Source organism: Girardinichthys multiradiatus, chromosome 8 (genome assembly GCF_021462225.1).
Source record: "Girardinichthys multiradiatus isolate DD_20200921_A chromosome 8, DD_fGirMul_XY1, whole genome shotgun sequence".
NCBI lineage: Eukaryota > Metazoa > Chordata > Actinopteri > Cyprinodontiformes > Goodeidae > Girardinichthys > Girardinichthys multiradiatus.
The window spans coordinates 24,705,875-24,733,696 of NC_061801.1; the positions used below are offsets into that span (position 1 = coordinate 24,705,875).

A 27,822-nucleotide genomic window follows, 5' to 3' on the forward strand; every position below is an offset into this window, starting at 1 on the left:
GGAGCCGGTTCCAGCTGCGCGCAGGACTGGTCCGGCTTCGCATTCCCGACGTCGCTCCCTCAGTCGCTCGCAGCTCTCCGTCCGCACCGCTGCGATGATACGCAAGTGGCTTCGAGAAAACCCGAACAAGTGAGATTTTCATGTTGATATCTTATTAGTAAGACGGGCGTGGAGCATGTCGAGGAAGTACAGTTGATGGGCCGGCTTCTTCAATGGATATTTCTCCCAAGGTATCCAGCGCTCACCGTGAAATTAGCGGCGGAGGAAGAACGCCTTCAGAGGAGCACTGGAGCCAATCAGCCGTGGCGATTCTAAGATAAAACAAGCCTTATGATAAAGCAAAACTCTGTAAGACACTATGAGTTTATATTTCCGTTATAATGTGAGCGCGTTTAGTTTAGTTTTGGATTGTTTATAATAGAAAATCAGCTCAGTTACTCTTTTATTTTGCACGTTCAACCTAAAAATAACAGTCAAGGTGGAAAAAAGAAGGAGAGCTGTATGTTTTAGGGATAATAGCTCTTTTTTCGAATCGTTTGAGGTTTCTAATCTAATTATTAAGTTATTAATATGTATTTTGTCTATTTGATAGTTGAAATATTTGCGCCCAATTCTTTCAACTTCTTTTCTCATGTACAGTTTTTTTTTAATCCAAATATATTATGGCACTTATAGGTACAGTTGCATTCCCCTGTCTGTCTTCACATATGCACTGCCTGATGGCTGATGCATTCACAGAAAGGCGCTTTATTTGTCAGCGTCTCAGAGGCAATGCTTTGAAGTATATTATCAGTCACTCAGGGCTGACTCTGAGGGTTTCCACGTCCATTGTCTACGAGTGTCTAGGAGCCGGAGGTGGGATCATCGCACCTCAATGCACCCGTGGCAGCCGGGGTTGAAGGTTAGCCTCAGCTGAGGTTCCTGCAGATTATTGGCCAGGTGTGAAATTCAATCCTGTCTGTGTGTATGTGTGTTTTCTGCCTCCTTTGCTTGATCCTTTATTACTCAGAGAGATGGAGTGTCAGAGCAAACCACCAGAGGCAGGGAAGAAAAATCCTGCAATTTTGGTGTTTTATTATCTCCCCTTCATCTTTTTTCTGGGTGTCATGATGAAAAATGTTGCACTTTATTCCATTTGTATCGGCTTTGTTCAAAGTTAACTCTTATTTTATGTTGAAATTAGCATGCTCAGGTTAAACATTTTTTCTTTATTGCCCGAGCTTAAACTTGTTCTTGGATCTCAGCAGTCAGTGTGCAGGTGTCCCCCACAGGTCTATCCCTCGGATCCCACGTCACACCCAGGCTATAATTCAAAGTCTGTGAAGAAATAAAAAGAGGGGGGGATTTGTCCTTTAGCTGCCTGCTTTCATTTGTTTCTTCAAGAGCGAATCTAAGCTCTGATTTATTGTGAAGTTTCCCCAAGTATCCCGAATCACTCAATGGGAGGAACTGCTCGCTATGAGAGTGACCTTTTTCTTGGAAGATTATCATCCAGGCCAGTGTAGGGGGGATGAGGGGGAGGCTGATTAGGGTCGTCTATGTTTCTGCCTGGTCATCTATTACCTCATTTGCAAGGGTCTGCTAAGTGTACAGTGTAATTCCCTCCAGCAGCTCGCAACAGTTTGTTATAGGGGAAAACTGAATGAAAAGAGGAAAAAATTACACAAACATGCACACATGTTTGCTTCCATCTTGTGGGATAATGTCAAAGTCTTGAACAGTTTCTGGTAATCACCTTTTTATCTGCTAGGGGTTGTCATGTGTAATTACCAGCGCCCTGCCATCCTCTGAAATCTGTCTAATTGGTTCTTTCTTTAATAACAGGATGACGGGCTATGAGACGGGGGTTACGGGCGCAGGGGTTAAAGACTGGGTCTCCCTGCTCACTGGGGAGGGGACGGAACATCTAAGGTCATTAATATTAGTTTGCCTTCAAGCTTCTATCCCTGTAATTGCTTTAAATTAATGATTATCCTGCTGCCAAATTGCACTGGATGCATCATCATTTGTTCTGAAAGGAAATGCAGGGGCATGACGACATCGTAATTTGGTGCAGAGATCAAAGCCACTTTTCTTCTTGATGTACCTACTGTACGCTTGAAAGCTTATCTTTAGGTTCTCTGCCACATTAAAGCCACACAGGCAGCATTTTCTCTACAGCTTTGAAGAAGCTGTACAATGACTTGCAAAAAGTATTCATGCCTCTTGTATTTTTCCACTTTTGTTTCATTTCCACCACAAACCTAAGTGTATCTGATTGGGCTTTTGTGTGATAGACAAAGACAAGGTAGCACATAATTGTAAAGCATGCCATCAGAAATCCCCTAATTAGTAAATAGTGGTTAATTAAAGTATCAGTATAGGTACAGCTGTTCTCTGAAGGCTTCAGAAGTTTGTTAGAGAGCATTAGTGAACAAACCACATCACGGGGAGCAAGGAACACAGCAGACAGGTCAGGTAGAAAGTTGTGGAGACGTTTAAAGCAGAGTAATGTTATAAAACAATAGCTCAAGGTTTGAATATCTCATGGAGCACTGTTCAATCCATCATCTGAAAACTGGAAGAGTATGGCACACCTGCAAAGCTAAGAGGGCCTTGGTAACTCTTAAAGGGAGCTGCAGACATTCATACGTCAGTTGGGAGAATCTGTTGACAGGACAACTTATAGTCATGCCATTTTGGGACGATGACAAGAAGAAAAAAAAAGTCCAGTTTAAATAAAGTTAGACACAAGCCATTTAGAGGAAGTGGAGGAAGGTGTTCTGATTTGGTCAGTTGATGGGAAGACAAATGGAGGTAATGAAAGAAAATATGTTGAAGGCTGCAAAAGACTTGAGACTGGGGTGGAGTTTCACCTTCCAGTTGGACAACAACCCTAAACATACAGCTGGACTGCAGGGAGATGGTTTAGATCAAAGCATAATCTTTTGTTAGGATGCTCGCATACCAGACCTAAATCCAAATCTGTGGCAAGACTTGAAAGGTGGTTTTCATAGAACCTCTCCATACAATCTAACTGAGCTTGAGCTATTTTGCAAAAAAGAATCAGTAAAATGTTCAGTTTTTAGATCTGCAAAGCTGGTAGAGACATTCCTCGCAAGATCCACAGTTGTAAATACTGTGAAACATGGTTCAAGATATTATTTGCGGGTGGGATGAATACAGATCTTTTCAGATCTGTATTTGTAATGAAAAACTTGTTTAATCCTTCCACTTTTGTGTTGATCTATTACATAAAATCATACAAAAGTCTAGGTGGTATGAGCAGAGAATTCCCTTGCCTCACTTTGAAGTATTTTTTTCTTTATGATAGAAGTAGAGCCCTTTTTGAACCTATTATTCAACATGTGTTAAAGTCTTTTTATTTTGTTTGTGTACTCCAAAAAAGAAATTGTCCAGCCCACAATCAGTTTGAGGCAAGTTTTTCAAAAGGTTTGGCTGCATACTTCTTTTCTCTTTAATAGTGTTACTTGGTGTGTATACTGGGCTAAGGATAAGATAAGGCTGTGTTTACCCTCTAATGCTACCTTGGCATTGGCCAGACTTTACCTCACACAGTGTGTTTCTTCTACCTTGGCACAGGCGATGAGTGAGGGCAGATTTAAGTCAGTCCAAGGCTTTCCACTCCCCACCCAAAGGCTGCTCTCCAAGATAAGGCTCAATTTTGCAGCTTTGGATTCAAAGCCTCTCTCAAAGCCTTCATTTGTGCTCAAATATTTAGAACTTTGTTTTCTTTCTTTGTAAAGATAGTATTGGGCTATTTGCTTAGAGAAAATGTTCACATTGAGATACGGTTTATTAAACCAGATAAAAACCAGTGTTCTGAAAGCTAATCTCACAGAAATTGTATTTTTTAACTTTATAAATTACTAATTATGTTTTAATGATTTAATCCCATTGTTTTGTTTGGTTATTGCGCAACAATCTTAGTCCTCCCCTAACAACTTCCATAAAGTAAATTTAACAAACCATTTTTTAATGTATTTTTTAAATTTTCTATGTAAATCTGAGTGTGTAGGAATTGTCAACTAGTAGTCCATTACGTCCTGTTTCCCTGGGGAGGCATAACCATTATAATAGAGAGGTCCACTCTTCAAAATGGGGAAAACCATAAAGCATGTTCCTCAAGTTAGGCAGATTGTGATCGAGATGTAACACTCACTTTTTTATGGTTATTCTACTGCATTGGAATGTATTTCAAGGCTTTTTGCAAATGTAAATGTTTATTAGTATGAAATATAATGATACATAAATCTTTATCACTATATATTTAGAAAATAATTTTGCTGTAGCTCCTGAGGGCATAAAATAATTAGGTGACTTCCACCACATTTAATATAATTATCATTTAGAAATAATTTAAAAAGTTGCCTAATTATGTGCACCACAAAATAAATTAAGGCCTTGCTAAGCTGATTTATTCACTCATTTAGGATGACGGGGGATTAAAAAAATGGGGCAGCCTTGTTCATCTTAAGGACAACTATAACAGTTTATATTTGACTTTTGACAGATTTTTGCTTAAGTTTTAATCAGGCTTTACCTCCTTGTGCAGAGAGAATGCAGGGGGTGTTGTACTATGGTTTTTACCATTAAACAAATGTTTTTGCATTAGCTGGATAGTTGAGAGCCTATTAAAGGATGTCGGTGGAGTATTTGTGCAGTGATTAAGGGTGAATCATTTGCTTCATTTCATCACAGCTGCGTCTTTGCATGAAAGAGTCTGTAATGTAAATGTGTCCGTCTCGCAGTCACTCAGCCATTAATGCTGCATGATTTACATTTAATTGAAAGCTCCGGACATCTGTCAGTATATCGCCCAGAGATAAGCGACATGCATTTTGCTTTTGCATTAAAAATGTAAAGGAAAGCCTTTTATAATTCTGTAATACCTTCCACAGGAGCTAATCTCGATGCTAATGAGGCTCATTGTTGAGAGCCGCAGGCCTGGAGCATTCTTGTAGCGCAGAGCCGAGTGACCCCAGGTTGTTTGGTTATCCTGCATGTGAACCCTTGTGTTCTGTTTTTGCTTTCTCAACAAAGAGGATGAGTGGAAAATCTGGGTCTCTCTCATGTGCCGTTCTGATTCCAATTATATAAACTATTAGAGAATTTAACCAGGCCAGCTCTTATCGGTTAATACAGAAGTAATAGATTCTATTAAAAATGTATGAGGGGATTGGGGATGATCTGTGCATATGCCGAGGGTTGTATTGAGATGAATCCAGCAGCTGCCGTCTAATTCTGCCTTTATTAAAGACTCTTTGCTTGGTTCCCATTACTGAAAGCTTTGTGCAGCACTTTACCTTGACCAAAAGCATACACAAAACACAATTGATTACAAGCTGTGGCTTGGTATTGAGGGACTCTATCTGTTATTCATATTCAAAGAGAGACACTCTTCTTCTACCTTACTAATTTCTCTATGTTAGGTAATTTTTTATTCTTAAATATATTTTTCTTTCCCTCATCCGCAGCTCTTGAGTGGAAAAAAGGGAAAACATTAGCATAGCACTCATGTGGTAGAAGGAAAAAGATGCTTGTCTTAAACCTTTCTTTTCCTCCAATTATTGAGTGAGTATCTTGAGAACTGCTAGCAAGAGATTAGATGGCAGAAGTCTGGGAAGGTGTATGTGAATCTGCCCTCTTTTTATCTGTGCATTTCATGTTTGCTGAATTGTAGACTCTTTGTGCAGTTGGCTTCTATCTATACTCTGACCTTTGATGCTGCACAAAGTCATAAAAGACTGACATAAGGGCAGACAGATGCTGCTGCCTGTATAATTTAAGGCTCTTTCTTCCATGGAAGAATGTTCTTTTCCTGTTGCTTTGTACAGCTAAACAGATGAAGAAATGCATAATCCATTTAAGATCTAACACAGCGTTTTGTGGCATGGTTAATCATGCACACACAGCTTTTACTATCCTAAGAAATTAAATGCATTGCCTTAACATGATTAGTGCCAATTCTATGACTGCAGAAGTCAAGAGATTTTGTTGAAAACATGGGTATATATTAATTTCAAAGCTGTTTTTATTGTCAACTGTAGCGAATTTCAGAAAGGTCCCTCCCAAATCTCCCTTTTAGCCCTTGTCTTGTCATAAGAAATGGCCAAAATGCCTGCAGCAGATGCCACATTCTATCTAAGATGGGAGGAGAGCTTGTAAAATAACTTTGCCTTCCTAAACATTGTTATCATGACACCACGGGGGACAGTTAGATGGACGACAAAGCACAAGGTCTTTATCTCCCTGGCAGGCCCTTCCTGGACTGCATCCTGCTGCTTATCAGTTGCATGGTACAGACTCAGAGTGGCAATATTTAAACACTGATCAGATTAAACTTTTTGCCTTCGTTATTGTCTCTGGAAACGTTCCCAAAAACTGGGGAGAAACTGTGGTTACCAGAGAAGGCGTTGTTTGACCCTAATTTGGGAGATGTAACTTAAACTACACTTGTAGATGTCATATTAGACACTGCTGATAGAAATCAGCAGTAATCACATATATTTTCAGTCTGTCTTCTTAGATGTCACTGTACTAGTTGAACCATTCTTAAAGGAATACTTAATTTGTTGTTGTGGAGGGATGCAGGAAAAGCCACGGTCTTAGTGACTGGATTTATCCCAGACACTTTGGAGGACATAATGTCAAAAGGCACAAATAAAGAAGGACCAAGAAAGGAACGCTTTGTATTCCATGTTTAAGAGTAACCAAGGATGATGTAAAGTTGAATTTTGCAACAAAAATAATAAACATGATAAATAAGAAGCAAACCATTAGGAAGGTGTACTTCGTACCCTGGCCAAATACTACACTATTCAGTACTACAGAATACAACTTATATGTACTTTTAAGGCTAGGCTTGGTAATGCACCTTCTTACATACAGTATCTGATCTTCTCTGATTATATGTCCTCACCTGGACCCTGATCACGACCTGCCATCCCCCACTACAGAGCTTTGCCATTGTAGTTAATTTGGTTGTATTTTAGCTTTTTTCTTCCTTGCATTTCATTTAAACTAAATATATATATATATAGTGTCTTTTATAGTGTATTATTTTGCTGCAAGGCAACTTGTGATTTTTGTCTTGAAAAGTTGTTATATAAATAATATTTATCTACTTACCTTGTTAGTTTATATCCTAAATAAATGGAGAAACTTTTTTCCTGAGACAAATGCAAATGTTTAAACTAACTTTGATGTTATCCTTTTCTTATATTTTCCAGCTATTAAGTAGAGGAGATAGAAATTTTTAAAGAAAATTACAGCATAATAGAAACCATCATTACTTGCACTCTCCACTGTTAATGACATCCTTTCTTGCTTTAATTTGAACTTTTTCAGGTAAGTTCTGATCCCCTCCTTGGTGTATTTTCTTTCATCTGTAAATGATTGCAGTCATTGAAGATATTCTTTGGCACATCTCTTTTTCTTCTTGTGAAGGAATTCCCCTGGAGATGCCCTCTCTCTCGTGTTTTTTCCTGCTATCTTTTCAGTGTCTCCCCTCTGATAGCTGTGAGGTAATGGCAGGATTGTTCTGAAATTGCTATTATTTTCAAAATGGATTCTGATCATTCTGGAGCTTTTTAGCTCTCCTGGTGCCTGTGGGTTCAGAAGAGAACAGTTTAAAGTCAGTTTGTCCCAGATGAACAGATGTTGAGCAGAGAAAGAAAAGGGAAAGAGAAAAAGTGAGAGGATATCTGCACCTGGAAAAAGCAAATCAGTCTTTTCTTCTTTTTGAAGCAAAGGTAATCATGTCTCTGCAGCCCATCACTGAATGTTCTGTTCTGTGCCTGACTTGCTTTAGTTCCCCCCTGGGCCCTCAGGGTGGAATAAAAACAAAAATACAGAAACCAAGTTAAAAAAAAAGGCAGTCTGACAGCTGAACGCTGCAGGCTGATATTAGCCTTGTTGGACTGCTGCGTAGTAAAGGAAAAAAAACAAAACAGTTGTTTCTCTTTGTAGCCAATGGATGGATTAACTTTTAATACCACACACTGCTGGATGTCTGACAATTTGCATCTGTATTTGCAGATATCTGATTTGCATGCGTTAATGTTTGTCACTGTGGCCTGAGGCTATTATATTTTTTTGCAGTGCTGGCATTCAGATTTTGCTGACTCTTTCAGATAATCAAAGAGAATGTCAAACATAATTATTACCGAAATATTAACTCTGTTTTTTTCATGAAACCACCCAGCTGTGGAGAGGAAAAGTCTTGTTGAGACAGAGGCTTGTGTGTCCTGTGACAGTACTTAACTCTGCAAACAGCACAGCATGCTTTCGGGAGACAGATGCTTTAGCCTTTCTCTGCAGATCAATACGGTCATAAATTTACAACAAGAAACCAAGGTTTCTCCGCTGGTTAGTCTTTCCACGTAGCCTGACCAATCCTGAGGCTACAGGAGGATTAGCAATAATCTATGTGATTACAGCTGAAAGAGTGAGACTGATAACAGAAAAGAGTCTTCAACAAAACTAAGCAGACAGAGGAGATTGATTCATTACCAAGTGATTCTACATTTCTAAATGTTATTTCTCAGTAGTTCAATGCGAAACAAAATTTTGTTAATAACCCGATTCTTTAGGGTTTTGTGGCTGCTTCCTGTATAACATGGGAATTTTGTTTTTCAGAAGGAGACAACAATGGGATTTTAATGTTCTTTACCTGCTATCACCATCCAGCATAAAACCGATGCTTATTATCCAATAATACTTGGACAAACTGTGTTCAGCCAATGATCCGGCCCTCAACAACAGTCACAATTGTTTATGTGGCCTACCCAAAAAATAATCACCCGCCTCTGGGATAGTGGATACATTTTAAACTTTAATGGTCCCAGGAGGAGGAATCTTGAGAAAAAATGAAAATGTCTATTATACGGTCGCCTAATTTATCCATTTATGTAATTATTTGCGAAACTGATGATATCCCCATCAGTCTCTTTTTTTTGTTTGTTCTCATGACATTTTTGCTGTTTATTATACCTTGTTGTGATATAGCCATCGTTGGAATAAAACTAAGCTACTACAACCTCTTCTAATGTACTGTTTAATGTTGGCTCTGGTAAAATACTAACTATAGGCAAACATGGTGAACATTCAGGCCAGTTAAATATATTATAGAATAGTTATAAACACTATAAGAGCAGCAACTGATCCCAATCAGCATTTTTTGATTAAAAAACATTGTAGTAACCTTTTTTTGTTTGTTTTTTTTAGCAGGAAAACCTGGGCTGCCTGCAGGCCCATTGAACTATCATGCTAGCCTGTATCCAGAGACAGCAGAACTTCTCATCACAGCATTTGGCGTGCACACCCAAAGGCTTCGATGTTTCGCCCTCGTCCCTATTGCTCCCAGTGCCACCACTGCAAGCATGCACCCGGAAAGGTTAGTCTGTTACACAGCTGAACACATTTTATGTTCTAAAAAGTTATGTTGTTCCTACCTTTCATTTACAACTTCTTATCAAAGATGCAAATAGTGTGGCTGAGAACCCAGCTGCAGTGAATCTTCTAGAATTCAAATAACAAGCTTCTTGATAATAATGCCTGTTAATTGGGTCAGTAATCAATGTGCTCCTGCTGTGCAATTGCAGGCAGGTCAAAGTGGACTCTGAAATTGCAGCGTTAATCAGCTCGCCCACACAGGATCACTAATGATGCTCGCATTTTGTGGATCATGTCAGTGTTTGACCTTCATGCTGACTAATTATACTGCTTTTGTTGAAAGGTTGGGTGGGTGTCTTTTGGCCTTGAATTAATGTGTCAATTTTCTTCAGTTAAATAATCAGATTGCCTACGATATGGCTTTTCTTTCTGCAAATGTGTTGTCTGTGCATTGATAAATCACCACTGCACTCTGTAGATTCACATATTAAGACCACTGAACAAAAATAAATTTCTTATTTTCTTTGAAGAAAAGTGTAATTAATAAGAAAATACTAAGCAAAAGGCAGATTTTCTTGTGTTTGGTTGGATATTTTTTGGCAGAAACAAGAACTTTGACATTCTGATATATCTCTTATTTTCTCTTATTTTAAAAGAACAGAAGGTTTCAGTTTGGAAATAGATAAATGAATCTTTTTTATGTTTTTGTGTATTGAAATGAGAGTGATTACGATTAACCCACATTTTTTGGAATCTTTTCTTTCTTTTCCTTCATCACAAATATCCCCCAGCTCTTTATGAACATCTTAGCCACTAAAAATGTACATCTGTGTGCACTGAGGGGAGTGAAAGTTGGGCCAAATTGGTTTTTGGCATGGATTCCTCTTGATGTATAATATATTTTAGTAAATATTGCATCCAACAGTCCTTTGTGAGTACAATGTAGCACACATTGATATTGTGACGTGGATTGCGATTTGATATAAAATTTGGAGTATAGGGGATTATGGTTTTGGGGACTCTTAGGCTCAGCCCCTTACTTCCAGCGAAAAGAATCCTTGATGATTCAGTATGGCAAGACATTTTGGACAATTTAATGGCAACAGTTTGAGGATGACCCCTTCCTGTTCCAGCATGACTTCACACCAAAGCACAAAACAAGGTCCATAAAGACATGGCTGAGACGGTTTGGTGTGGGAGAGGATGACTGGCCTGCACAGAGCCCTGGCCTGAACCCAGCAGAACACCTTTTGGATAAATTAGGAACGGAGCCTGCCAGCCAGGTCTTTGGGTCCCACATCAATGTCTGACCTCGCAAATGTGCTTCTGGAGGAATGGTCTGAAATTCCCACAGGCAGAATCCTAATCCATTTGGAAAGCCAAAGAGTTTAATCTGTTATAGCTCCAAAAGGGGGACTGACATCATATTAAGTCATCTGGGTAAGAATGGCATGTCACTGAAGTCTATAAGTGAGTGAATGGTAATAAGAGAATGCTTAGGTTGGTTGCGTCTCTCTAAACCTGTTCTGCTTCACTAAAATTAAATTTTCAACAAGTATGAATGAACTGAACTGAAATAAACTTAAATGAGGCACATTCCTTTTTTCTACATTTAATGGTCTTTTAATTAGACTTCTGTACCCAACACCTGCACTTTCAACACAGGTGTTTTCACTTACACTGGATAATTGGACTTCCTGTTAGTTTGAGTTTGATTGGTACCATGCCAATGAAACATGAATTTGGTGAGGTCACAAAACCTTTTTATTTTTGTTGTTAAAGGCCATAAAAGCTGCTGGGATTTAACAGAAATTACAAGACCAACGGGACAGTCAGAAATGGCAGGCTATAATAATCCTGAGCTTTAAACAGCTAAAAATGATTTAAATGCCACTCTGCTGGCTTGACAGACTGTAGTGAATTAAGGCTCTCCTATGTAGTTGTAGCTTAACCGTGTGCATCCAACTATGTGAAAATTTGAATGCTCCCTCTACTCATCTCTCATTTCCTTAGGCAAAATCCCTCTTTGTTATTAAATATTAATTTGGAGTCAGTGGAGCACTTGTCTGCTAATCGTTGTAACAGAAGGGCCTGGTTAGCCACAGGCGAATCTGTGGATGCATTTCTCATCCTGTTCACCTGCAGGGCCTCCACTCCCCACTATCTCCACCCATCCTGAGTTTTATGCTATGCACCCTCCAGCTCAAGCCTGACATTTCAAGCACAGCCATGGGGAATAAGCTCCTGATGGGAGCTCAGTCTGTGTGGTCCACGCTTTTTCATTAAAAGAGCCGTTGCTGGAGCGAGTTAAAAAGGGACAGCCTCTAGCCACTGCTGCGCTTTTCCAAACCATTTCCACTTTTAGCTATCAATAAATTGGAGGAACACTAGAGCTCTCGCAGCTACGTGAGACCCCATGTGAGAAATTTCCGAGAGAGTGCTACGAAGATGAGAGCAAATGAGAGCTCTACTCTTCTCCGCTATCTCGGTGTGCACGCAGGGGCTGGGAATGCTTTTTTCCCACGCTGATGGCCTGAGCTTGATGCTGGATTAGAGAGGAGAAAGTTTGCCCAAGCTGGGCCAAAGTGGCACAGAAACAAATGAGGAATGACACTGATGCAAAGAAGTCCTCGCCAGAACCTCCTCGAACACACATATCTAAGTGTTGAACTGTGAGGTCACTCTGTCCTTAGAGCACCGTTCATGTCGAGGCTACTGACACGGAAACGGGGAGGCATTTGAGAATGGGGTGAATGATTGTCTGTGTTTTTGCTTTAGTTTGTTTATCAATGAAGGTCATAAATAGAGAGGCTAGTGTGAGGGGAGCACATGTTGTCCTGTGTCTTCTCTTGCAGAGGGAAATGCAGATAATTAGCAGTCAGATCTGATGCACAGTTTGGCAGGGCGAATGGTTGAGACCAGCACAAGTCTCAGTAGCTATGGCTGTGATAACCCAAGAGTTACAGTGCAACAAATGTAGATATTTACATACAGTGCATGAAAAGGAACATAACCTCTTTTTTTTCTCTCTCTCTCTCTTAAATCAGACTAAATGTTTTCTGTTTTAGGTCTGTTAGGATCACCAGAAGTATTTCTATTTGCTAAATACCTGAATATTGACAGATTGTTTTAGCAATCATTTTTATTACTTTCTTCAAATGCATTGTCATTCAATGTCTTTAAACAATGAAGGGAAGCCCAGATAATAATTTCTGTCTTTCTGAGCTTCTACTAGGTTAATTCACAGCTTTAACTGAGTTAAATAGAGGCGCATCTGTAGATGTATTTTAAGGAAACCCCTCACACTGCTTTGTTGTGCGACAACATGGAGAAAATAAAGAAATCCGTCAACTTATCAGGAAGACAATTGTGAACCTTAACAAGTCTGGTCCAGACCTTGGTAAAATTTCCAGATCCCTGAAGGAGACCATGTTCATCTGCTTTAACATTTATATGCACTTATAAACACCATGGGAATGTCCAGCCATCATACCGTTTAGGAAGAAGGGGTTTGAGATTAAATGTTTTGGTCTGTGTAACAAGGGACCTTGAAACCGTGGTAGCTGAAGCTGGTAAGAGTGCCATTATCCACAGCTGGAAGACCATTCAGTGAGTAAGAAGCCATTACTTAAAAGCAACCTAAAAAAGCTAGATGCACACATACAAATTAGTTTCTGATGAAACTAAAATCGAAGTTTCTGGCTATAAGGACCATTGTTCCACATAGAGAAAACATGGGCACATTTCCAAGCCTCAGAATACCATCTCAACTGTACAGGAGTGTCAGTATCATATTTTGCGTGTGTTTTGCTGCAGGAGGAACAGGTGTCCTTTACAAAATAGATGGCATCACGAGGGGCAGACTTTAAATGGAAATCTTGTGGCAACGTTTTTAGACCAGGAAGGTAAATCTTGGGCCCAAAGTGGTCTTCTAAACAGACAAAGATCCAAAGCATACATAGGATCTTTGTCCATACTTCGCTACAAAGTGGCTCAAGGACCACAAAGTCAATGTTTTCAGAGTGTCCTTCATAAAGCCCCTGTCATAATTGTACAGACAATTTGTAGGTAGAGCTGAAAAGGTGTGTGTGAGAAAGGTGGCCTACAAATCCGACTCAGTTGCACCAGTTCAGTGAGAAGGAATGTAGAAGGAAAATTTCAGCAAACTACCGTGAGAAGCTTGTTGAAGGACACCCAAAATGTTTAACTCAAGTTCTACAGTTTAAAATGCAATACTACCAAATACTAAGAAAATGTCAATAAAAAAGTACAATAATAGTACAGCATTGCATGTTGGAAAGACGTCCTGGGACATTGACTCTTGGGAAAATTGCCTTGGGTCTTAAATTTTCCCCTTGCAGTTAATGCTTCATCAGATTTGTGTCACAAGCTGATACTTCTGGAAGAGATGTCACACTCAAATTAAGTGTGTATAAGTTGCAAATCGGAAAACCAGTTTGACGACCTAATTGCTGTGGGGGTATTTGTGTTACAAGTCAATAACAACCTATTTATTTTTCTATACTATGTGCATTTAAATGCCAAATGTTCATCTAGGTTGTCCAGAAGAGAAATTCAGACTTCAAATTGAACGAATCATAATCTTTTTAGAATGATTCACTTTGGATTATTTCGAAATGGAGTTAATAAATGTTTATAGATTAATGGGTAACATCTACAACTGCATCCCTAAGGTCATTGCTTATGTCTTTTCTGCTTGGCGTTGTATTAACACACCTGCATGCTACAGAGTGGAAAACTGCTTATTTAGTTTATTTTATATAATCCTGTAAATAATAACAGAATTTCCTTTTCACTTGGCATACATATTTTTTTAAAGGAGGATCTCAGTTTAGCTGTATACTCTGGCTAAGTGTTAGAAAGTCTCTCGCAGAGGCTCGTTTCAGAGGCAGAACCAATTAATTACATGGATTTTAATTATTGGGCTTATTGGGCTAACTGGATGCATAGAAGGAGTTGTCATAGCAACAGTGAAATAGGTTTGAAAGCCATTGTACATGCTCTAAGCTCAGTCCCCTGTTATTAATATAGGCAAGAGTATTTTTATTATCAGTATTATTGGTGTAGTAAACAAGTATTTACGCCTGCTGAGAATGCTGTTCAGTAATTAACCGGCAGTTTTCAGAGCCGTGTTCCTGCTGAGGTTCTGACACCAGTAAACAAGTGATCTCACCAAAGTCTTTAGCCGAAGATAAAAGACCTCCTAATCCTGGCTGTTCTGCCGTCGGGTATGGTTTTATTCTAGTTTTGTCTCATGTGGGAATCATATCTAGCAGTCGCTGTAATTGTTTCCTCATGTTCCCTCGGCATGAGACGGCTGGAAGCTGTGGGTTTGGAAACCCAATGAGCTTGTCCAACTCCTGTTTCAGTCCCTGGGTTGTTTTGCCCATAAATTAGTAATTAACTCAAACTACTCCAAAACAATGAGGTCTCTGCTCTAATCTTGCAGGGGGGGTTGGTAAAGCTTTGATTGTGAGCACGGGAAAAAGATTAGCTAGTTTAAAGGGACTGAATGTGGGTGGAAAACTACTGCACAATTAAAAATGTTGCAGTGTTTAATATTATTTTTAAGCTAGTATTTTTTCTTCCTAATGAAGATCACAAAGTGACCACCACTATAAACCCCTTTTCTTGTCTTGCTTAAGTAGAAAAGGGAAATCAGGATGAGGTGCATAATCTCTGCTTGGTGCTTTAACAGTTTGTGTCGGCTGCAATTAACTAGTAATTTAAGTCTGGCTCCATTAAAGTAATCAGAATTCATTCACATCAGTGATGTTGTGCTTGTTTTTAAGAACAATAAAAATACAACCAAGGTTTCCAGCCCCATGTGGCTGACTTCAATCAGCCCTCAGGGAAATGCTAAAAGGTCAAAAAATGTTAAAGTGTTGCATGATGGCTTTGGCTGGGGCCACTCGTGAAAAGAGGCTGCTGTTATTTTCTGGGCTTGCTCCACTCTCCGTCAGTGTGGAGCGGAGATACAGCATGCAGGCTGCAGGTTCAGGGTGATTAAGTGCTTAAGGTCAGGCCGCTAATTATCTTCCTGCCATTCCTCACCTCGCAACACACAGCTGCCATTGCCCCCGTCGTCATGTGAACGGCCTTATATTTGTTTCCACTTCTTATCTTTATTTTACAGCACAAAATTTTGTTGAATAAACGGAGGGCTCCTCAGCTAAGAAGCAAAAAAAAAAACCTGTCTCAAAGAAGCTTAGAGCTGACATTTTACTATAATTATGTGAGAAAGTTTAAACTGCTGTTTGAAAATAAGAGTAAAATGTGGCAAAGTAAAAGAAATGCCCAAATCTGATCACACAGAAGCCAAACCTATCTACAGTGCTGTGCAAAATTTTTTACCTACTTATGAATTTCTTCTGTTTTTTTGTTTTTGTTTGTTTGTTTCAGTTATTTCAGATCATCAAACAAATTTGCATATGAAAGAGAACCTGAGTAAATACAGGACATAGTTTAAAATTATGCCTTTTAAATAGGAACGCTATCCGAACTAACTGATCCTAAACATATTTGCCTTCCTTGTTAAATTATGAGAAACTGTGATTAACAATATATTTTATTCAGTTTCACAACCCACACCCAGGCTTGACTACTGCTTGATGCTTTTAATCAAGAAAACACCTAAATAGAACATGAAGTAGGATAAACAATATTAAAAGCATTATGCCCATCTACAGACATTCAAAAATGGGTGAGAAACAAAGTCACTAACGTCTATCAGTTTGTAAAAGATTCCTAAGCCATTTCTAAAGCTTTGGGACTCCAGCAAGCTACACTGACAGCCATTATCCCCAAATGGGGAAAAAACATAGACGAGTGGTGATCCTTCCCAGGAGGGACCTGGCCAATCAAAATGACTCCAAGAATATATCAATGACTCATCCAGGAGGTAACAAAAGAACCCAGAAAAACATCTAAAGCACTGCAGGGTTCAGTTGCATCAGTTTAGCTCTTTGTTTGTTATCAATAGGCCCTTTTAGATCATATTTCCACAATAAATACACAACCAAGAACTGCCAATTATGGATCCTTTTATCCTTTCGAGCAAGATCATGGGCTTTCAGAGCAGGTAGCTGAGACGTGGCCTACACTTGCAGTATTCACCTGAGTAAATTGCAAACGGTATTTCTGGGGGATTTTTATCTCTATCTGACTGAGCTCTGTGTTGCGACACTCATGCAGGCTGTCTAAATGCATTCAGTGCATTAAATACAAGCAAAGATTTTGTGCACCATCAACATATCTGCAGGAGATTCTGCTGATCATCATGTTTCTCAGATTAGATGTAAACCAAAGGATCATCTGTTTTATCTGCTCCCTCTGCACCCACGGATGGTGCAGCTGCTGTATTGTACCACTACATTACATATAAACAGTCTTTTTGTCTACCAGTTACAGTTCATAGTGGTCAAGGCTTCGTGACTACCTTTGGAGATGGTTTAGGGCATAATATTAAACAAGCTGCTCAGGCTCAAAAACCCTCCAGTATGGCTGATTTGGCACAATTCTGCAAGGAAGAGTGGGCCAACATTCCTCCACTGCAATGTAAGAGACTTGTTGCCAGTTATTATAACTGCTTGATGGCAAGAATGCTGCCGACAGTGGCACAATCATTTATGAGGTTTGGGGCGCAATTACTTTTTTACCTTTTGGTTTGGATAGCTATTTGTGTTTTGTAAATTAAATCATTTGAAAACTACATTCTGTTTTCACCCAACTTAGCTTTCTCTGACTTCAAATTTAGTTTGACTCTCTGAAACATCTATCTATGTCATCTGTGTTTTTATAAAAGCAATAAAAACAAGAGAAATCTTACACTGTGCTATTAATTCTTTGGTTTTCTGTCACTCAGCATCATTTGTTTTTTCCATACAGTGTGACATTTTTCTAGTAGTGTTTTTCCACCAAAGCAGTTCCAGTACTTAACAAGGGCTGCTGTTTTATTTTCCAAAGCAAAAGAAATAGCTTGGTGCCATGTCATTACAGTACCTAAACATGCATTTTAATGTATGTTTCTTTAGTGGTCCACACAATAAATGATTCATCTACACCAACCACTATTTTTTTCTCATTCCTATAAACAGATCTCCTAATTTCACTGTGCTCATTTATAAACATTGTTTTAAACTTTCCAATGCAGACCAGCATTTCTGACTTTAGATTGTTTTGTAGTTAGAAAATGTCTTGATAATCAGAAGTAAACAGGTTGTTTCTCACAGAATTTATAAACAGCAGCTGGTGATATTTAAGAGCCGACAGTGGTAATAAAGGAAGTGACAAACTAGTAAAAACAGCAGTTGTGGGTGGTGCACAGACCTAATTTTAGCATGTGATGGTCAATATTTAAAGAACAGCAAGATGAGAGATGCTTGTGTTTGTTTTCTAACTTGACTTTTTCAAATGTTCATTCTTAGCATTTTTATAGTTTTTCCACTTAAATTAAATTAAATAGACTTTATGCCTGGTTCTGGTTTTGGTTTATGCCCGGTTTTCACATTTGTTCTATAGTTTTGCATAAGCCTACCGTCAGTGCATGGCGAAAGTATTTCTTGCTTGTGGCCCAGAAAACCTTGGTGCCAAGATAGAACCGGTTTACCATGGTGAAACTGGTGCTTGATTGGTGGAGACAGAAAAAAATGGTGCGTACTGGTATACCACTTGACCAAATTGGCTGGAAAATCAACCTGACCTACATTTTCCAAAGGTAAGATTAGGTACCCCACTGTGGGTCATGAAACTCATTAGGTCAAGATGGAGAAAGTCAAATAAATTCAAATATAGTTTCTGAAAGCTCATTTTTGACAAACTTACTCTAGTAGAAATGCGTCAGAAAAGCTAAGTGTTTAATAATCAGTAGACCTTTGGAAATAAAGATGGGTTTTCCATATTTGCTTTACAATCTGCTTGAAACCCTTGCCTGTTAGTGAACCTTTGATCACCACAACACAATTGTTGTGGTCCAGCAGCAGGTGATCAGTGTGTACGCTGTGTCTGCTGATATTTTATTAGCTGTGTAAAGACCATTAAAGATATGCTGCATGAAATAAATCAGTTAGCTAATACTGTCAGTTGAAAGGTAGCACATTTTGTAGTTGTTATATCGGTTTGATACAACTTTCCTATTTGTCAGTCAGTCATTTTCTACTGCTTATTCCATAGTGGGTCGCTATAGTGGTTTCCTATACTTCGATAGAATAAATATAGAGCTGCACAATATCAGTGATTGCAATAAAGGGATCAAAGGTTGCTGCACAATGACTGCACAACTAACAGTCTTAAACATTAATACAAGGCAAGATGGGTCCATGTATTTATGTTATTCACTTTGAACTCTGACTCTAACATCTGAATGCTGCTGAATTTAGGACTCATCGAACCACGCAGCATTTTTAATATGAAACTGTTTGATTTCTAGCCTTGGTTTCCTGTTTGTAGCTGATATCTGTTTCAAGGTTTAACCTGTCAGGTGTTTAGAGCTGATATTTCACATACTTTCCTTGGGTTTCTTGCCTCCCAGTAAGTCAACAGGTTCTTTAAAACTCAGACCAGCTTGCCTGGCATCAACAACCGTGTCAAATTCAAAATGACATAAATCCCCTTTCTACCCAGTGCTGATCATTGCTTTGAACTCCAGGATATTGTCTTTAACAATTCTAAATGCCTAAATACATTAATTTACTGCAATATTATTAGCTTATTACCTGTTTGTGTTATGAAGCAGTTGAATAGGTGTACCTTATGAAATGGCCGGTAAGTGTATTTCACAAGCCATCTGTTAAAAACTTATCTGTTTATATTTGTTCAGTAGGATGGGCTTTCCAAATGTTTTATGACTAAATCTGATCCAGATCATATTGAATGAGAAGTCAAAGCTCAAGGAGAGTGGTTGGGATGTTGTGATGATGGAAACAAAAGTAAGGAGTGAGGAAAATGTCTGTTTTTAATTATTGATTTCGTCATCACAATATAAAACAAGAATATCGAAGAATCATGGTTAAATTTTGCGTCTGCAACCTCTTTCTTTTGAAATTATGCTCTAAGAAAGCATTATTTTTATGAATTTTGGTCTCCAAATGTTTTTTAGTTTTTATTTTACTAATATCTGTGTTGCCTATTGTCTAGGTTTGCATTAAGGCCACAAACTGAGCCTTTTGTTGTTCAGGTCTGTCATTTTTTTTTTTTTTTTTGTTTTGAACCATTTTAAACATTTGGTCTAAAATGTGCTATAATTTACATCAGACAATAAAAAAATGGCTTGCAGTTTTAAAAATATTTCTTCTAGCTTGTTCTTCGAGCTCAGATCTTTAAACTTTATTGTGGAGTGTCCACATTACCTATTTGGACCTACGCAGAGAACCATGGATGCTATACTTTGTCCACTTTCGCAGTCCATTTTCACTGATCTGCATGAGGCCTCATGTTGAGCATTTGGTTGAGACAGCAGCTTTTTTGCAGGGGGCTTTTTTCTAGTTGTCTGCTTCAGGGTGAAACATGATTATTCACAGTGCCAGATTGACATTATTAAGCATTGAACTTGTCTGTGTTTGTCGAAAAAAGCTTCTGAAATGAGCAAATGAGGAGAAGAGACTTCCAGTTTTTATTACAGTGAGACCCTACAAGCATCCTCCTTTTACCTCACTGTGTTGCTCCCTTTCACTCCCATTTAACACCAGCGATTCCCATGAATCTCCTCTAGATTAAAACTTTTAACCTTCAGCTATAGTTTAGAGTAATTTAATACTGATCATGCTGATCTCATATGTAACCTCACACGAAGCGGTGGTTGGGTTTCTGTCAGTAAAAAGCCCTAAACTGATCCCTTTTCCCATGCATATGTCACACAGCGGTGTTGCTGAGATGATGAATGTGAATTCAGAGTGCCTGTTTGCTAATGAGGTTTCCACCGTGCCACATTAAGGCAGCCGCAGTGGGAAGTGCAGCTGTGTTGTGTCTCCTCAGCTCTGACAGGGCTGTTACTGTGGGACTAACAATATCAGACATCCTGTGAAGACGTGTTAGCATTCGGAGCGTTTGAAGTGCGGAGCAGCACAGGGCTCAGCACTTAACATTTTATACAACGAGAAAGAAAACAAAAAAGCTGCAGGGTTTTGATTTGTTTTACTAAATTATCGACCGCTGGTAGCTGCTTATTAATATCCATGGAGGAAAAAATGGTATTAATCCTGGTGCGTAGTAATACAAGGAGTTATTACACTTTTAAATGTGTCATTTCTTTTAGTAATCTAAGCTCCTTTAGGTGGTTATGATCCTCTTCCTCTTATCTTTTATGGTCGTGAATAAAACATTTTTAGACAAAAGCTAGGAGTTATTATTACAGCTGGCGTTTTTTGTTGCCTCTTTCTTCACATGCAGGATTATGGGAAACTGGAGTGGAGCGAGCTCACATCTTGATGTTGTGTACAGTACAAACACCTCCTCAACATCCCAGATGTCATTGTTTTCTATAGCAGCACTACGCTGAAACATAATAAGGCCTGTTTTTGCTTTGTTGTATTTCTCTGCAGAATTCATTCACGCTCTTGGCACCAAGGTGCTCGTTTCTTCTGCTCCGTCGGGAGACCGTCGGGTGGATTGAACACTCTGCCTTACCTTTTTTTTTTTTCTTTTCTGCATTTTAAATACTCAATTTATTCCTTTCATGGGGTGGATCTTGTAGATTGAGTCATTTTCACAGTCGGGAGGCTCACTGTGGGCCTGAGATGAAATGAACTCCCAAATCAATTTCAAATGGGAACAGTGAGCAAGCACCACCCCTGCATAGCTGGAATTGGTTTTGTTATTGAAAATGAAATGAAGTCTTTGGGTTTTTTTTTTCCTTTTTTCTCTTATTGCAGATTACAGCTTTGGTCTCTTTGCATGCTGAGATTTCCTCTAAACCACAGTGTGATCCAGGTTAATTTCAGAGGGTTTTCTGTACCCTTTCAGAAATTCCATAAAAGTGCCAATCTGAAAGGGGCAGTAATTTCCTCATGGTGCTTTATTGTTTTAAAAGGAGCTGCTATTTCCTTGCCTTTGTCAACAAGAGTTAAGCTGCTACAAATAATAAGCGCTAATAATAGTGTTTAAAACCAATATTATTTTGTCCTGTCTGCTTCTCTACATGTTTTAATCAATTACGCTCACATTTGCTTTCTTTCTTTCAGTTTGCAACAAAGGTGATATCTCCTGTAACTGTTCAGACCACAAAATAAATACAAATGTTCAAAAGAAAAAAAGTTAAAAGCTTGTCTAAAATATCTGGGTTTGGACAGTGTTAAGTTTATTTAAAAGCAATTTTTTACTGCATTTTAATTCAATTCAATTCAGTTTATTTATATAGCGCCAATTCACAACACATGTTGTCTCAAGGCACTTCACAACAGTCAGGTACATACATTCCAATTAATCCTAACAATTGAACAGTGCAGTCGGAGTTAGCTTTTTATTCAAATTGGATAAAAAGTTTTTCTGTCTAAGGAAACCCAGAAGATTGCATCCAGTCAGTGCCAGTTTTCAAGGTTAGAGTCTGAAAGAGAGCACATATAATTAGTTACAGTTAAGATCAGTCAATCGCCATGTCTAGGAGAGAGAAAGGGTTAAACACTGAAAGACAGGGTCATGTGGATCATCGGAAGAAGGTGAGAATTAAGTTGCTGCCAGCAGAAGCTCGGACGACTCCCCTCTCCAGAAAGGTGTCCCAGGTAGACACAGAGCCAGGCCAGGTGTAGCTTCTAGGAAGAGAATAGAGAGAACAAGGTTAAAAGCTGAAATAACAGCAAATAATGCAAAATTGGAGAGTAGTGTGAGAATGTAGCGAAGAGGGGGAAAGTGGTTATTATGTCCTCCAGCAGCCTAAGCCTATAGCAGCATAACTACACAGATAGTTTCAGTTCAGATTATTTAGTTAAACGGTGCTTATTTACAACAATGTCGTCTCAAGGCACCTCACAAAGGGTCCCACTGATGGTCATTGTTATACTAAAAACCACAATGATTGGGATACCTCTCTCTGTCAGACTGATTATAACCATTGGAAAAGAGAAGGGGTCATACAGGTAGCAGAAATGGAGCGTGTGTTTGCACCTCAACCATAACTGAGCCGGTTTAGGCTAAACCTGACTCCCCTTTACTCCAACCAACAGGGAGGGAGGAAGGCTCCCTCCCTGATAAACTAAGCCACTCTAACTATAAGCTTTATCAAAAAGGAAAGTTTTAAGCCTAGCCTTAAAAGTAGACAGGGTGTCTGCCTCACGGACCAAAACTGGGAGCTGGTTCCACAGGAGAGGAGCCTGATAACTAAAGGATCTGCCTCCCATTCTACTTCTAGAGACTCTAGGAACCACCAGTAAACCTGCAGTCTGAGAACGAAGTGCTCTGTTAGGAACGTATGGAACAATCAGATCTCTGATGTATGATGGAGCTAGATCATTAAGGGCTTTATATGTGAGGAGGAGAATTTTAAATTCTATTCTGGATTTAACAGGGAGCCAATGAAGGGAAGCTAAAACAGGAGAAATATGATCTCTCTTTTTAATTTTCATCAGAACTCTTGCTGCAGCATTTTGAATCAGCTGAAGGCTTTTAACTGCATTTTAAGCATCCTTTAGCTGTAACCTAAAACATAACCCTACTTTAAATGGAAATTAATGTAATTTCGGTTCTCCATTAGGCACAACTGTCACGTTTTGATGCTAAGGCTTTTTGTCTATTTTTCATCTCCAAGCACACCACATTATGTGCCTCCTAGTTCCTCCTTCAGCCGTTTGCTATGGAGCTCCCCCTCAGTAACAAATTTTACAGTCTTTAGTAGACGACTGTTACTGAACTGGACTTAAAATATTCTGGTTTGTTCCAGTGTCCATTAAAACACAAAAAATTCCCTTTTCATGCATGGAGCCAAAAGGAAACAGAATTTTACAGGAATATAAGTGTTGCTGTTGCCTAATTGCAGAGATTTTTCTAGCAACTTAAGGCTAGCCACTATTTCCACACTAAGTGTTTCCTCATATTGTCAGCTGACTGCCTCTTGCCATGGCACTTCTTCTTAATAACAAGACCTCTGTAGTCTTTCATACACTGACTAAAACTGCAACAAATGCCATGCTACATACCAATCTGGATTGCCCATCTAGAGTGGTTGCTCTATTGGCAATTCTTATTGCACCCTCATGCCCCCTCTCCTTCCTGCGTCCTAACACTGTGTTAACACTCTCCTGGTCACTAATCTCACATCTGCACTGTAAGTCATCATGTTACCTCAAATCACTGCTGTATGTATAACAGTATTCAGTCGTATTAAATGTGGTCCAATGAGGCCCGTTCATCAAATTTAAAATAACCTTTAAGCGGCTATGAAACATACTTTTCATTAAGCCCAGATCTCTCTATTAAAAATGTTTTTTTATTGGTCTGATGTAATATTTTTAAATGTCGTATTTTCATTAGCGGAAAAACACCAGAATTAACAGAACTAAAGATTAAAAAACATTCATCTGTGTGCTTCAGTAACGCTCTACTTTATTGAATGGGTCTGTATATTAATGCTATAGGAATTCTCCTCACTGTCTTTATTGCAGGAACTGTTCCCAATGTGACGTCTTCAACCATCACTTTGTGTTTGGCAAAACTGGCGCACTAACTAGGCTTGATTTTCTCTCCATCATTTTTGACCAATCAAAGCAGATTAGCTGGGAAGCAACAAGTTTAGAAAATTGGTTCTAAAAAGATGTATAACAAGAACCGCCTCAATGCTAATTTTTTAAGAAACAATTGTCTGCCTGGACAGGTGTTGGTTTTTCTCCATTGTTTGTCTCAAAAATGAAACTAAACATAGCATGCTTATCCATTTCCACTGCTTATTTAAAGTAAAAATTCCCAAGTTCGTAATGAGAAAATGATTAAATCTTCCCCACACATTAATTCAGATGCAACATCTATTAGTGAACATGTCCCTTTAGTGTTTTAATTCTAAAAATGCAAAGACATCGCAATTAGCTAATGCAATTAGCTTGCATTATCAACAGTTATAAGTTACTGTCTGCGTCCTTCTGGTTTTTCTGAACTGCAACTTGACTATGATTAAATAAGGTTTGACGTTTATTCCTAGATTCAACTTCCAAGTTCAGAGGTAAATGAAACATACCAGAAATAGCCACCAGCACTTGTTCTCTGTTCACGTACTGGAGGGTGTTTTGAACTATTCTCCACTGCACTTCCCCTCTGAGTAGAATCTGTTTGAAGCTGAGATCAATGCGTAAATCGCTGGGTGAAAATTATATTTTTGGCTGTTTGTGCTTATTGGCTCAGTATTACAGGTTATTTGCTTGCTATTCACCTGGTTAATAGTAGATACCAAGGTTTTCTCTAAAGGCAGCACAAGTACCACCAGCTGTACCTTTACCACAGTTTGAGAACAGTGGGTTAATCTCCACTGAGCGTTTTTTCTTATACTGTTTTGACTTGAGTTATTTAAAAAAAACTGCAGATTAGAAAATTGTTCACTACTCAAAAATATTTTCCTCTTGTTACTTTTCAGTTTTTTGTTTGTCTCGGCAAACTATTTATTGGGGAAACTGAATGTAAATTTATATAATTAATTATATAATATATAACAATTCATTTTCCCCTATGGCAGATTAGACACTGCTAAATAATAATGTGTTCTTATCACATTTTTTATCTTCCTATTTTCCAGGAGAGCCCAGCTCCATGATTTCTCGGTACCCGTCACCTGCAGAGTTGGATGCTTTTGCCCAGAAAACCGCCAACAGCCCACTTTCCATCAAAATCTTTCCGTCCGATGTACGAGTGCCACAACATAAGCAGCTAAACAAAACTGTGAATGGCTTGGACACCACCGGTCAACGTTACAGCCCCTACTACCACCCAAACTCAGGAGGCTACCAGGGCTTACTGGCCATCATCAAAGCCTCTGTGGTGGTCAAAGGTGTTCTGAAAAGCTCTGAGGGCAGGAGGACTAAACATATGAACTCTCAAACTTCTATGGCACCGTATAATAATCCTCTGAATAATAGCTGCACAGTGAGACATGGGCATGAGGCCTATAACACAAGTTCATGTAACCCCCCCGATGTACCCATTGAAGCGCTTTGTTCTACTGCAGGAATGGCCTCCAGAGATCAGAGCCTGGCCCCCCAGCCGGAGCTGGCAGAGGTTCAAAGCCTGATGAGGCAGATGAGCAGAGTTCCCCACAGCCAGGCCCCACAGTTGGGGGGAGAGGCTCAAGCCAGCCCCTCGCTGCAGGCCGTGGCTGCAGTGGCACATTCAGAATCAGACTTTGTCTTTGGAGTGCCGCCCCAGAGCAGTCGGGCCTTTGCAGGAGCAGTGCTACCTGCACAGAGTGCAGACACAGCCAAAACTGGATACTTAGAGAGGGGAGACTACACGGTGTGGCAGCACAAAGCTCAAATGCAGCCCTATCAGCAGGAAACAGTGAGGATGTACGGTGTGAGCAACGGCACTCAGAGCTGCAGAACAGCAGAGGCTGGGGTTGGTTCTCCTGAAACCTGCCTCCCTTTACCATGCTCCTCACAGCTGCCATACAGGCAGCACCTTGGAAATGTTGGAGCCACCGTGCAGAAAGAGCGGACTGTCAAACAGTACTTTGCTCCTGTCTGGGACAACCCAAGCAGCGACAGTTATTCCTCTCAGGTGTTGGGAACAAATACGTGTACATCCAGGCCTAGACATGTGGGTGTCTCTCATCCTCATCTCCACCTAAACTGCCATCAACCAAACCAGCCCCTGCTCCATCCACCTGTCCCCCCCAATCATCCTAATCAACACCATCTTCATCATCATATCCAGGCTTACAGCACAGAGCAAAACCTTTCCTGTGGGCTGCCCACTTTTAGCCTGTGCCACGCTGCAGTACTCAGCAGCAGCCTACAGTCTCTGGAGTGCCTCATCAGTGAGATTCAGCCTCCCTGCATCAAAGAGCGCATGCTGGGCCACGGGTACGAAGACATGGGGGCGATCCCTCCACTACTGGAGCACCAACAGCACATGCAGCTCCCCGTCTACAGATAAGTTGATGCTCTGGGACAGACAAGTTCGAAGACTCATGAAATACACATGCCTTTTTAGTTTGTGCATGTATTTGTAGAAGGCTGTGCATTATACACTTGGAATAAGGGGGTAAATAATAATCAGGACTCAAAATGCAGGTTAACGCTACAGACTCTCAGTTTTGACTGCTGTTGTTGATTTAACACTAAAGATGAGCCCTTGATCATGCTGTGATTTTATCAGTAATCGTATTTTTTGTATTTGCTGTTATCGGCCTTCAAAATAATGGAAATGGATCAAAAAAGTTGTATGTTTTTACCTAAGATGGTTTCTTGTTAGAGTTGGACAACTGCTAAACCTTTGGGAATTCCTCGCTTTGTTTATCCTGACTTTAAACCCACTGAAGTCACAACAAACCTTTTTCAATTTGAGGCAACTCACAAAGCTTTTATGGGGAATTATTGCTTTTAAAGATGGTTTATTTTGGTTTGATCAAGTTTTGTCATTTAAGATTTAAAATCATTTATTGTTTCGATTCTCAGCTCTGTGTATCAGGATTGTTGCATCATTCAAATCAATACTGTTGCATTCAGGCCAAGCAAGATGCACCCTTTGGGGGTATTTTTTTTACATTTTAAAACTGTTGAAAGATTTTTTTCTTTCTCTTAAAGATTGAGTGACTTTCCCATATTGAATAGCTGTGTTTGAGAGTAGGCTGCCTGAATCATTTACTGTTTTCTTCTTTGCAGGGCTATATTATCTCTAACGGTTTAAAACGTATGAGTGTGTAGTACATATGTCTGCAATGGTTCTGTGATATTATTTATTTCTGTCAACTTGGTGGGTTATATGGCAAACTGTCTCTATAATTATAAAGTGCAATTATTATATATGGACATGTGAATTATCTCCATAAATTATGTTTATGAAATAACTACTTTTTGAAATGTATGACCCTAATCAAATGCCCTTTTTGTCTCTTCTTAATAAGGATTGTCAAGTAAATAAATTTTTTTAAAACCCTACAGGTATTATATTACTCATTTGGATTTATGACATGCATACATCCAGTCTTATTTGTAAATAGTAACTTACTTTGTTGCAGAGGGATTTAAAGCTTAACCACTGAGCATTATCAATTTCAAATGTTGTAATGAAGCATATTTTACATCTAAAAAGTTATTTAAGTGGCTTATTGGCCAAACTACATCAGAGCAATGCTTTTAGAAATAATCAACTCTCATTATACTAATCGTCTGATGCATGGTCAAAGCTTGAGACATCTAGGGCATCAAAAATTTACATATGTGATGTCACAATGAAAATATTTGATATTTACAATGTGTTCAAATCAGTTAAATGCAA

The 27,822-nt window shown here is 39.2% G+C and overlaps 1 protein-coding gene across 5 annotated transcripts; it reads left to right on the top strand.

Annotated features, from left to right (window-relative positions):
• On the top strand, nucleotides 1-27,482 carry LOC124872165 (protein FAM222A-like). 5 transcript variants are annotated; one of them, XM_047371894.1, is made up of 4 exons: nucleotides 26-348; nucleotides 847-939; nucleotides 9,229-9,397; nucleotides 25,124-27,482. In XM_047371894.1, the coding sequence occupies exons 3-4, from the start codon at nucleotides 9,268-9,270 to the stop codon at nucleotides 26,476-26,478; spliced, it is 1,485 nt and encodes a 494-aa protein (XP_047227850.1). In that variant the 5' UTR covers nucleotides 26-348; nucleotides 847-939; nucleotides 9,229-9,267; the 3' UTR covers nucleotides 26,479-27,482. The 5 variants fall into 5 exon arrangements, with proteins under 5 accessions (XP_047227853.1, XP_047227850.1, XP_047227851.1 ...); XM_047371897.1 differs by lacking the exon at nucleotides 847-939 and having other exon boundaries at nucleotides 1-129; XM_047371895.1 differs by lacking the exon at nucleotides 847-939 and having other exon boundaries at nucleotides 9,232-9,397.
• Nucleotides 27,483-27,822: the final 340 nt, after the last annotated feature.